This window comes from Triticum aestivum, chromosome 3B (genome assembly GCF_018294505.1).
Source record: "Triticum aestivum cultivar Chinese Spring chromosome 3B, IWGSC CS RefSeq v2.1, whole genome shotgun sequence".
Taxonomy (NCBI): Eukaryota; Viridiplantae; Streptophyta; class Magnoliopsida; order Poales; family Poaceae; genus Triticum; species Triticum aestivum.
In genome coordinates, this window is record NC_057801.1 from 842,280,309 (window position 1) to 842,291,461 (window position 11,153).

The 11,153-nt window shown below is 43.2% G+C and overlaps 1 protein-coding gene across 1 annotated transcript; it reads right to left on the reverse strand.

The window, feature by feature from the left end:
* Window positions 1–1,174: 1,174 nt before the first annotated feature.
* LOC123067029 (uncharacterized) lies at window positions 1,175–9,835 on the reverse strand. Its single transcript, XM_044489989.1, has 14 exons — window positions 9,537–9,835; window positions 8,366–8,599; window positions 8,197–8,287; window positions 7,838–8,025; window positions 5,216–5,679; window positions 4,875–4,967; window positions 4,552–4,650; window positions 4,372–4,464; window positions 4,043–4,155; window positions 3,567–3,645; window positions 3,045–3,345; window positions 2,428–2,906; window positions 1,767–1,837; window positions 1,175–1,678 (listed from the first exon to the last, which is right to left on the reverse strand). The coding sequence occupies exons 2-14, from the start codon at window positions 8,452–8,454 to the stop codon at window positions 1,343–1,345; spliced, it is 2,496 nt and encodes an 831-aa protein (XP_044345924.1). The 5' UTR covers window positions 8,455–8,599; window positions 9,537–9,835; the 3' UTR covers window positions 1,175–1,342.
* Window positions 9,836–11,153: the final 1,318 nt, after the last annotated feature.

Sequence of the window (11,153 nt, forward strand, 5' to 3'; positions counted from 1 at the left end):
ATTTTCAGTAGATAAGTTGAATTTGGATCCATTCTGTAAAAGCAAATGATACATAATCATGAGTACTTTGTACTCCTAGTCCCTAGGTCTTTCTCAGCATGTGCAGACATAACCCATGTGCAGAAGATCAATTGTGTATGGTGCAGCAAATCTGGTCTCTAAGTAATCTGTTTCCTCTAGCCAAATATAGTGCAGCAAATAAAATTTCAGAGAATGGTGCAGCAAATATGGTCTCTAAGTAATCTGTCCCTTCTAGCCAAATATGGTGCAGCAAATAAAATTTTGGATCCATCTCATGGCAGAAATATTCAAATCTAAAGAGAGGAGTCACCCTTCTAGCCAAGCCGATGTAGTGCCCTGCACAGCGCTGCCTCACCCCTCCTCCACGTCTTGGCCGCCCTCCGCCTCCCCACCATGGCCGCACGATGCAGCGCCGTCGCCCTTCTTCGGTGATGGAAGGCCACCCTTCTGCGCCTCGCCTTGACCACGCAAGGTTGGGACCTCCGAATGGCCATGGCCCTCCGGCGTCGCGGGTTTGCCCTGCACAACGCACAGCCTCCTCCTCCCTCCATTGTTTGACCACCCGCCGCCTCCCCACCATGGCCTCCTGGTGCAGCGCCGTGGCTCTCTTCCACCGCGCCATCCGCGTCGGTCGCGCCCTCATCCATGGCGCTCTCCCTACCTGGCACCCCCGCCGCCACTGTGTGCCTCGCGCCGCGCAGCTAGGGTTAGGACTCGGGGAGAAAGGGGAATTGAGAGGGAGACTCAGAGGGTGTTTGTTTTGAGGGACTTATTGGTTTAGGGACTTCAAAAAGTCCCTATAAGTCCCATCTAAACCAAATAGGAGGGACTTATAGGGACTTAAAGTGGGCATTTGGGACTTATGAAATAAGACTCTCAAGGAGGGACTTATAGGGACTTATAGTTGTAATATGGTCTTATAGAGACTTATAAGTCCCAGGAACCAAACAGGTAGGGACTTTTTAGGGACTTGGAACTTATAAGTTGGGACTAAAAAAAGTCCTAGGACTTACGAACCAAACATGGCCTCAATCAGGAGAGATTATGGACTGTTACGGAAAAATGAAATTTCTAGGGCCAAATAGGGAACCAGATTTTAATAAAGGGCCAAATAAGGAATTCTCTCTTATTTTTTTGTCGCAGTCCAGTTGAAAAAAAACCAAAAAATGCTTTGCATAAAACAAACAAACAAACAAATATCTCACATCTAGATGTTATATAGACAGACCCAATAATTTATATCCCTGCTATCTTTGGTTCCGGGTTCTTGTTTCTTCTAATCGTCTTTGGTCCTTCCCTTGATGGAGAAAAGAGGAATGTTTCATACACGTGGTGCTCTCACACTCAGAGAGGAGGGCGCCTTGGCAAATGCGCTGGCAGAGTCATCTGCGTCTTTATTCTTCTGCATGTAAGAGTACTTAAGCTTCTTGGCAATTGCGGCGTTATAATCATCTGCATCTTTACTCTTCTGCATGTAGAGTTTTTTACGGTCCCTTCTCCGCATCAATAAACACTTCAGTTTAACGATCCCTCGGACGTACTTCAAGAGGTAATGTTCTGAAGAGTGATTTGAAGCCCTCCGGACCGTGCTGTGATGGTGCTCTGCCATCAACGCCCAAAACACACTTCTCACCTGCAACGACTGATAATGCAACGCCTACGAGACCATCCCAAGCTTCATGTTAATATAAAGCGGTTATGAGTAACGTACATATTGGCAGACAAGGGGATATACAAGTCATTACCGATGATGCGCCGACGTCTTCTGTTCCCATACCAAACAATTTGAAAGGTCTGATCAGGGGGCAGCTTGATTCTATAGAAGTATAGATAGATAATGGTATGTCAATTGGATACATACAGCTACATGAAATTTTTGAATACTGACTGCACATATAATACAAAATAAAGTGCAACTGGTTTGAGGTGATATTTATTTGATAATCGGCAACCCTCCGATACACTGGACATTGGCAAGGATTTACCGACCACCAGGACGTGCTCAGTTCACCCAAAAATTCTAGCTAAAGAGAAAGAGACAGATAAGGAACACTCATGGTCAATCAATTCCTCAGTTACTGTAAGATTTGAAATGATCAAAAACCACATTGACATGTTTGCAGAAGTTCCAATTACTAAAGGGTTGAGTTGCAAATAAACATACTTTATGAAAAGTTGCAATAGATTAACTTGAATACTGGTGTGGTCTGCAGAGATTACCCCAGTCTATTATTTACTCTTTCTAAGAAGTGTCTGTTAGTATTTTGTTAAATATCTTATTTCTTGGTCAATTTTTTTACTTACTAGTTTATGCAATGTTTTTAATATAAAATTGAGGTGAAATATCTTACTGAAATTGCATGAAAATTCATGTATGAACAAGATTCATGAAAAAAAAAATTGTACCTTCCCCTTGGCAAACTCTCACAAGAAATGGTCTAGTGATTCCTTCTTGAACACTTTCTTCTCTTGCATTTTTAATCTCAAGACCCATCTTGAACATTCCAGTTCTGGCATGGAAAGAGGAAGTCCGGAAATACATATTACTAATGTCTGCCTCTCCATCAGTCAGTGCCAAGACACCATCACCTCCCAAGGCTGGTGGTTCTTTTACAGATTGTGGATGCACTACGCAGGCTCTGAACTCCTCTGATGGCCAATAATCTTGACCATCGGCATTGAAATCGCCATGAAGTAGTACGATCTCCACAGAAGCTGCAGACAGTGGACCAGATGTGACTACCAGATTGTTCTCATCATACAAAGCTACCTTTAAAAGATTTCCATCCTCTGATTTAATTTGTTCCCATGTGTAGTATTCATTGCACACCCTATTGACAAATCGCAATTGATATTTGGCATTTCTTTGCTTCTTAACTGGTGGCCTGAAATTAGGCAAGTGAATAATAGTTAGTAAGATTGTTGTCATGATCGGCCAACCAATGTGGTCATGTCGATTTCCAATAGAAGTAACTACAACTTCTTCTAAACAAAGAGAGAAAGCCTTTGATTAGCAAACGCACTCATCATGTGAATCATATGGCGCAATGGGCTGAACGAGAACGCCTCTCCTCTGAGGAGTTTGGGTGGCTCGACTTGGAAGACTGGTGATTATCTTCATAACAGAATCGCCTGATGTACTGCCCATTAACTTATGGGCTTTCTCCATGAGGCTCGTACTGTGGAAACTTTCTCTATAAAACCCTGATTGTGTGCTATACAGAGGCATGAGCTGATCAAGAAAGTTCCAGTGTTCCTTGAGCTCCACTTGAGGCTTGTACCATTGGAGTAGTACTTGACCACATGTAAATGACGCATCTATATCTACAGAGCAGTTGCATACGATAATCACCGAGTAAAGCATAGGGTAAACTTATTCATGTGCAAATTCAGAAATATAAACAAACAAACATATCAATGTTATTATGAATTTCATTAACTATTTCTTACTCAGAAAGCAGACAAGTCTAAATTTACGAAGATATGCTATCAGAGAGGCTATTTAAGTTGAAAACAAGCAGTATTTGCCTCTAATTTTAACTTACAATACTCTTCAACTGGTAGCTGGACATTTGAATGATTTACATCTTCAACGAATATTTCCCCTCTGGGGATGGAATTCCACTGAATAAAGTAAACAAAATATGTCAAAGAGAATTTACAATCTCCTATGTTATAAAGTAAACCATTTATGGAATTCATTAACACGTCATAGTTTTATATGGGTTATTGCTCTCTAAGTAACTGCATTTGATATAGTCATTCCAATACTCACGACAGGTAGACCTGCTAACCAACACTTGGACAAATGGTAATGTAGCCAAACAAACCATTTCATGTGTTTGGTAACACAATAACATACTGTAGAAAAGTTTGGGCATAATGGTCTGTTGCCCCTTAGGATCACACACCCTTTATGTATAGATAAACAATGGCAATTGGACTAGTCGACTATAATAACACATACTGTTGTTAAACTACGATTACAAAATAGTAACTCGTCAATGCATATCACAGTTACCTGGCCATCCAGTGACCCATACTCTGAAAGGTTTGGAAATGCAACTTGAGAACTTGCATTAGGTAAACTAGTGAACTGGTCTTGTCCAAAAGCAGGCAAAGGTGGATAATATCCTGGAAGTGAATACAAAGTATTATCATCTGCAATCATTCATTTATTTGTTGGTAGAGGAGGCATCAAGCACTAACTGTTATTTGCTATTTGCAATGGATTCGGCATGCTAGGTGATGGCAGACTACATCCTTGGCCCGTTGGTGGGCCGAAAACCAGTCATGTTCATTTACTTTGTGGGGGAACAGAGATTTAAACAAAAACATATAGTCATTTACCATGTTGCATTGAATGGGTGCTCGTTGGCTGCCACAAGATTGGCGTTGGAATTTGTTGAGAAGATTGCTGACTGTTGCAGTTTAGGGCGTGCCCTAAATGTGAAAAGAAACCAATGGCAGTTTGGCACATGAACTAATGTAATAAACAAGATAAAGGAAGGCCGAGGCAGAAGGCTTCACCATTTCCCTCAACTATCGGTGGCACGGTAGCTGGTGGATAACTCAGTCGATTATCCTCTGCAGTACCATCAGTCGGAAATCCTGAATGCTTTCCACGGTCTGGGAAATTTTGAGGCAACAGAAGTGAATAAAATGGAAATTACATTACCAAACATGGTTCTTACACATGAGAATACATATCACATATAGAAAGATGGCAAACAACAGCGGAGGCTTATCATCTGCAATCATTTAGTTTTTGGTGCTAATGGAGGCTTCAAGCACCGACTTGTTACCTACTTTGTGCAATAACAGAGGAATAAACAACAATTTCTAGCCTTTACCATGTTGTGCTGCGTGGGTGCTGGTTGGCTGTACCAAGTTTCGCGTTGGAACTGGATGAGAAAGTTTTTTGCCTGTTTTGTTTGGTGCTGACTCTGAAAAGAAAAAAATTCATGTTGGAACCAGTATAATAAATAAGATAAAGGACGACTAATGACAGAAGACAATCAGAGCTGTGATCATTTTCGAGACAATAAAGTAACAAAAGGAAATTGTGGTATCAAGCACATGCTCCTATTTATGAGAGTACATTATGTAACATATCGCATCTAGAAAAAAGTCAATCATCTTTTAATATTAAGATTAAACTAACTAATAAAATATTCAAAGAAATGGCCATTACTTTTTGTCTTGCCTTCCTGTACTTTGAAAGGATTTGATACTCCTTCAAGAACTCTTGTTTCTGTAGGCACTGTGATCCTTACTCCAAGCTTAACTTCCCTTTGCTGTGAATTATCCATAATAATGGCACCTTCATGATCACAACTCCCACCAATCAGATTAAATGCACCGTTTTTCACTAGACTTGTCAATGTGGTTGTTCTTCGTGGTTTTATTATCCTTTCCTCAAACTCCTCTTTAGACCATGAATCCCGCTTTTCATCGAACCCTCCTTCAATGACCACTAGCTCAACTCTTACTGAAGCAAGACGGTGGTCAGACGCAATTGGATTGCCACCATCGTACATGACAACTTTTATGTGACCTCCACCATCGACAGTCTCTATAGTTTCCTTTTTGTAAATTGTTCTGCTCACGCTATTTTCAATTACTAGTCGAAATCTTGTTGATTGGCTTAGTTGTGATCTGCACCAGCACATAAGAGAAGATACATTAAATTCTGAAAATAGAGGAATAGTGAAGAGTTGTTAATTATATGTTATAAGTCAAATAAAAAAACCTTGGTTATAAAGTTGCGGCACATCTTGCGAGCTATATTTTCTATGTATATGTAAGTAGATAATAAGTGTAGTAAAGTAGCCCATCTTTGGGCAACACTCATAAATTAGAGTCCTATTTCACTTCTGGCACATCATGCTTCCTAATGTTAGTGGTACGGGTACTATTGTAGCAGTTTAGACTACGTCATAGGATAATTAGACTGAAGAAGCTCATAAATGACATAATTGATTGAGAAAGAAAATGAACACAAGCAAAAAGATTTTGGTTCGAAATTTCAAATTATACTCCGTTGTCTAGGTATTCCGTACTAGAACCTAGATAGTGCAGTATGAACGATTGTTGAATTTCCATGAATTGCACAACCAAAGTTAATACAATTCTACAATTTGGTTCAAAATTTACGATGTAAGCAAGTACAGATTATATCTGCTAATTTAGACTGTTTGTATCAATTATATTTTATAAAGCATTGAAAGCACTACGATATCAACATGTGTGGTATGTAGTATGACGTGTCAAGATATTTGATCACCCTCACTCGGTAAATCTTGAATCGTAAACCGAATTGCTCCACACACGACACATTGTGGCCGATCTATGCACGGCCAGCAATCCGCCGGACCTTGCATGGCTATGGACGAGATCCGCTGGCTGGATTTTATGGTCGTGCGCGGGTCGTCTCACTTTTGTTGTCCGCCTAGCACTGCTCAATCGTAAATAGATCTGTTTTCGCATTAGGAAATTTAGTGTATAAATAGGCCCATTTACCATCCACATTAAGCTTGTTTACCAGTGCCGCCCTCCTTCGCAACAGCAGGGGAACCCTTGAGCGCAACAACCGGAGCCCCTCCCAGCTCCCCCCACCACCTCGCATCCTTCGAAGGAGGCCACCAAAGTCCGCACCGGCTCTCAGGATGGTGACGGTGGGCCGCCTCATCTAGATCTTCTGGTGGTGTCGCCCCAGCGGCGGCTTCCCCTTGCGATGCGCCAGCCTGGCGTTAGGTATACGCTTGTGCCCTTGTGGCGGGCCTTTTACCGGTAAGGCTCCAAACCCAGCGGCTCTGGACCTATGTTTTCCAGTGTTCAAGGGTTGCCGGTGTATCTTCCGGCGGAACACCGAATCCCTCGATGTGGAGGATGCGTCTCCTCCAGCGTCCAAGACATCCCGGTATCCTGATGACCTTGGCGATGGTGGCCTGGATCTGCGTCCCCTCCAGTTCTAGCTTCCGGCATCTTCAATCGCCGTCACGTCCATTTAATTGGTCCCATTTGCTGCCTCCCCACCCCCAGCCGTCTCGTCGCCCCGCCCTCCATCATGTACAAGGATAGCGTATCCAGCGCGACTTCCCTTCATGGTGGTAGTTTTTTCGGCCTACGCTTGACTTTCGTCTACTGGTTCCTGATCCGGTGGTTATGAGATTGCTCAGACCCAGGCAGGGAGAAATCCCTGCTCGGCTTGCTGGTACTGGTAGCGGTGACACTGGCAAATGTTATCCCCTCCTTGGAGGCATTGCCATTGACTCTCTCTGCCCTCCTTTTCGAGCATCAAGGGAAACTCTAGGTCTGATTTTTCGAATCAGACCACAAATGGGCCACGACGTCGTTATCCTTCTTGAAGGCGTCACACTCGCGGTGTCGCCGGTGCGGGAATTGTGAATTTCGGATGTCACGTTGGTTCGGGCTGCCTCTCACGCTAGGGGGTTTAGTTGTGTCCTTTGCTTGTTGGGGCCAAGCCCCCCTTGTCTCTCTTATCTCCCTCGGGTCACCATGTTCACGTCATTTTGCGTTTGTGCGTATATTGTACCCTCTCTTGTACTCATTCTCTTTGCTCTATCAATGAAAGATATGCAAGCTTTGTGTATTCGCGAAAAAAGCTTGTTTACCATCATACATCTATGATGGTAATAAAACCCACGTTACTGACACTTATGATAAAAGCGCCCAATGTAATAAAATCCGCATTTCTGACACTGTAAGCTTACCTGGAACGTTAACGGTGGAAATCCAAAGTACCAAACAGTCCTAGTATCATTGTCCAATCATAGCTAAAGAAACTCCTCACCTCTGAGATGGAGATGCCTTGTAATGATTTACTTCACCACACACTTCTTTTTGCATGTCTTCAAATTTTGATTCGAGCTCTTCCTTGAGTACTCTGAGATCCTCTTCATGCTTTTTCTTGTCTTTTTTCCTCTTTTCCTTAAGCTTTTGAATTCGTTTGTTGAATTTTTCCTCCATGCGCAATTGAAGCTATGGAGAGAACAAAATAGCACCCTTTAGCTATTCAGATTCCTTATTTCATCAACTGGGTAGTAAAGAATAAAAGTCCAAAGCAGCGAAAGCCTAAACACATTTTTTGTAGGAAATACAAAATAAAAAAGAACACACAGTTTTCTGGTGAATCAAGAGATGAGAAGATACCTGCATGACGTCTTTCAATTCAGTTACCGCACGAACAATAGCTGATAACCCCTCCCGAGGCGATATCCCATCATTTGGCCTGCTCGTCTCCCTGGGAGTGAAGGAATCAAAGGAAATTAGAGGAGGCAGTTTACCCATTCTCGCAAAAGGGATTGGGGAAAGTACTAACCCATTCTCGCAGTGGCAAGACCTACGCCGCTTGACATTAGAAGAGCTTGAGTCATCTCTCCATTGATCTTGTTTCCTCTTCTTCCCCATGGAGATCTCCCAAGTTGTTCTTCGGCTGATTTGTGTGGCTTGGCTCCTCTACTCCCCTTTCGTTCTTCTCTTCTCACACTACGTCATGTGCTCATACATTCCCTTTTTGCTATTCTCTTCTCACATTAACACTTAACATGATGGCCTGATTCAATACCAAATTAGAGGTTGGAATTATGGATGATGAACTAAAGGAAGGGAAATCTAAACAAGCAAGTGAACTCTCATATTTGTTTGTACATAATATATGCTTTGTTTTGATATTTTATTTTGGCTTTCTTTTCTCTTCCGAAACATCGTTTCTTTTTTTACTTCATAGGAGGATTGCATCACCTGTTTAAAGAATAGATAGAAAAAAGATTATGTCCAATAGGATTTGAACCTATACGAAAGGTTTAGAAGACCTCTATCCTATCCATTAGACAATTGAGGCTTTTCTTTCATATTTTATTCTTTTTTTGTTGTCTTCTTCCAAGAAAAAACTGTTAGACCAAAACCCTTTTAGGGAATCAAAAAATCCAGATGCAAATGGATGATGTATATATCATGCATATATCATAAAGAAGGAGTATGAAGCCGGCATTGGGAATGGAACCCGCAACCCCAAGGTTACGAGCTACCAAACTACTCTATAGTCTTAAACTAAAGATGAGTAACTAGTGGATAAAAGAGGGTTGGATACGCCCCTCTACCACAGTTGGACACCTCGTCTTGGCATGAAATTCATGCACTGTGGATGAGTCGTGAGATTTTTTTAACTACTATGGAGGAAGGACATGATTTAGTATCAGAAAGAGTTGTACAAATCTAAACAATTTTGATGGTAAAATGGCTGCAAAAACAGAAGTAAAAGCTCAAACAAATAGGGCCTAAGAAGAATTCTAGAGCTAAAATTAGGACCGAAGTTTGTATATCCTTTGCAGTAAATCGTAAAATAAACAATTGGGGAGTCGCTAGCAAGATCTAAATCATGAAGATGTTTGGGATCCAATTTGTCGAACCGAATTTAGCAAGAGAATTGTGACTTAATTTGGTTACAAACTCAACAGAGTCCAAACTGAAAGAGGAAGAGAGGAACCTACCTTGTGTGGGATCCGCAGCGGCGGCAGGCAGGCGCCAGCGTGGGGTTGGCGGTGGAGTGCACGGGCCACGCCGGCGCGGAGGGCTCAGGGGAAGGAGGGGTGCCAGTGGAGTCGGTAGGCGTGGCAGGGTACGTTCTCGGCGGCGGAGGACTGAGCGGGGAGGCGAGGCCTGGGAAGCAGAGTCGTCGTTGGGGTGGACGAGTGCTCTGAGACAGAGGCCCCGTCTGGGGGTGCGCGGGCAAGGGAGGCAGGAGGCAAGTACAGAGGAGCCGAGCGCAGTTGAGTTTAGGAAGTTCCACAGAACTCACGATGATGTACGCACCGGCCGGGAAGTTCCTTGGAACTCACGGCACCGGCCCGGACGAGCACCTTGCGGGCGTGTGCTCTGGCGCGGATAAGAGCGGCCTGGTGTGTTCTTGGCGCGCGACAACGACGCTGGTTAAGGACCAGTGGGACCCAGGGGCCGCTGTCAGTGTACGTGAGCCGGAAACCAACCATGTGGTACAGTGCGTTGAGAGCATGATTTGATTTGATTGATGGCGTCCAATTCCCCATTAAATAACGAAGGCCGGGTAGGTGTCGCCAGATATATGAATGGACTTTGTTGGTTGGTGTGTCAACTGTGACGAATAGTTTTTTTTAAACACACTATAAATGGAAGCGCCCCTACATATATGCATATACTCATCTGTATGAACACACATACGTACATCTACCCTATGAGCACCTTTGAGAGACTGAGCCGGCATTGTGGTCTTGAGATTTACGAAGTCAATGTAGACGCCTCGTCGTGGGTGATAATGTCTCCTCCCACTAAAAACGCATCGCCGAAAATACTGAAATAATTCAGAAATAGTGCGAGCATTAAGATATGAACTCTGATGGGCTTGGGATACCACTGTCCCTCAAACCATCCAACCACATGTTAGTTAACACTAAGACGAATAGCTGGCTGGTTATTGTTGTGGTAACTTTGTCTTTTTTGTGTGTTCTGTTCTACTACAAGGTTCGGTTTCTATAACTCTTTGGGTTTTTTTTCTGCGAAGTACATCTAGACGTATCATATTTTTCTATAAAGGCAGAAGAAAAATACAAAAGACTGCATCTTGCTGTGAACGACAAGCTTAGCTCAAACACCACACCCAATCTAATTAAAAGATTAGCCACTGCAACCATTACAAACACAAATCAAAGGGTCTGCTCTAAACAGATGCTCAAAGTCGCGTCTCGACCAACACCGGTTATCTCGGTGATAACAACTTCAGTCGAACTTCCCTTGCTGACGCCAACCACCTTTGAATGCCTACAGAGAGATAAAAGCCATTGGCTTGACACACAGGCAACTGTGTACATAGTGCTCATGAAGATCGACCCACACAAGCGATGAGCACCCAAGAATCACAACATAGAACCTCAAAGCCGTTTCTCTACACACGATGCTCCCAAAAAAGGAACAACACTGAGATGCTACCATCATTGATCCGGCAACGAACCAAGGCATTCGCCCAGAGACAAAAACTCAAGCAAGGGGGGAAGATACCGACACACCTCGGCGACATCTCCAAGGAGGAGAACGACACCCATAGGCGCATCGCCGCCAGCACCAACAGAAGTCGT

What these genes read in the sequence shown, in the direction of transcription:
- LOC123067029 (XM_044489989.1), bottom strand. Translation starts at nt 8,454, where the DNA reads ATGGGGAAGAAGAGGAAACAAGATCAATGGAGAGATGACTCAAGCTCT. An exon ending in AAGGCATCTCCATCTCAGAG is followed by an intron (nt 5,680 to 7,837) that starts GTGAGGAGTTTC and finishes GTGCTGGTGCAG; the next exon opens with ATCACAACTAAGCCAATCAA. An exon ending in CACCCATTCAATGCAACATG is followed by an intron (nt 4,156 to 4,371) that starts GTAAATGACTAT and finishes ATTCACTTCCAG; the next exon opens with GATATTATCCACCTTTGCCT.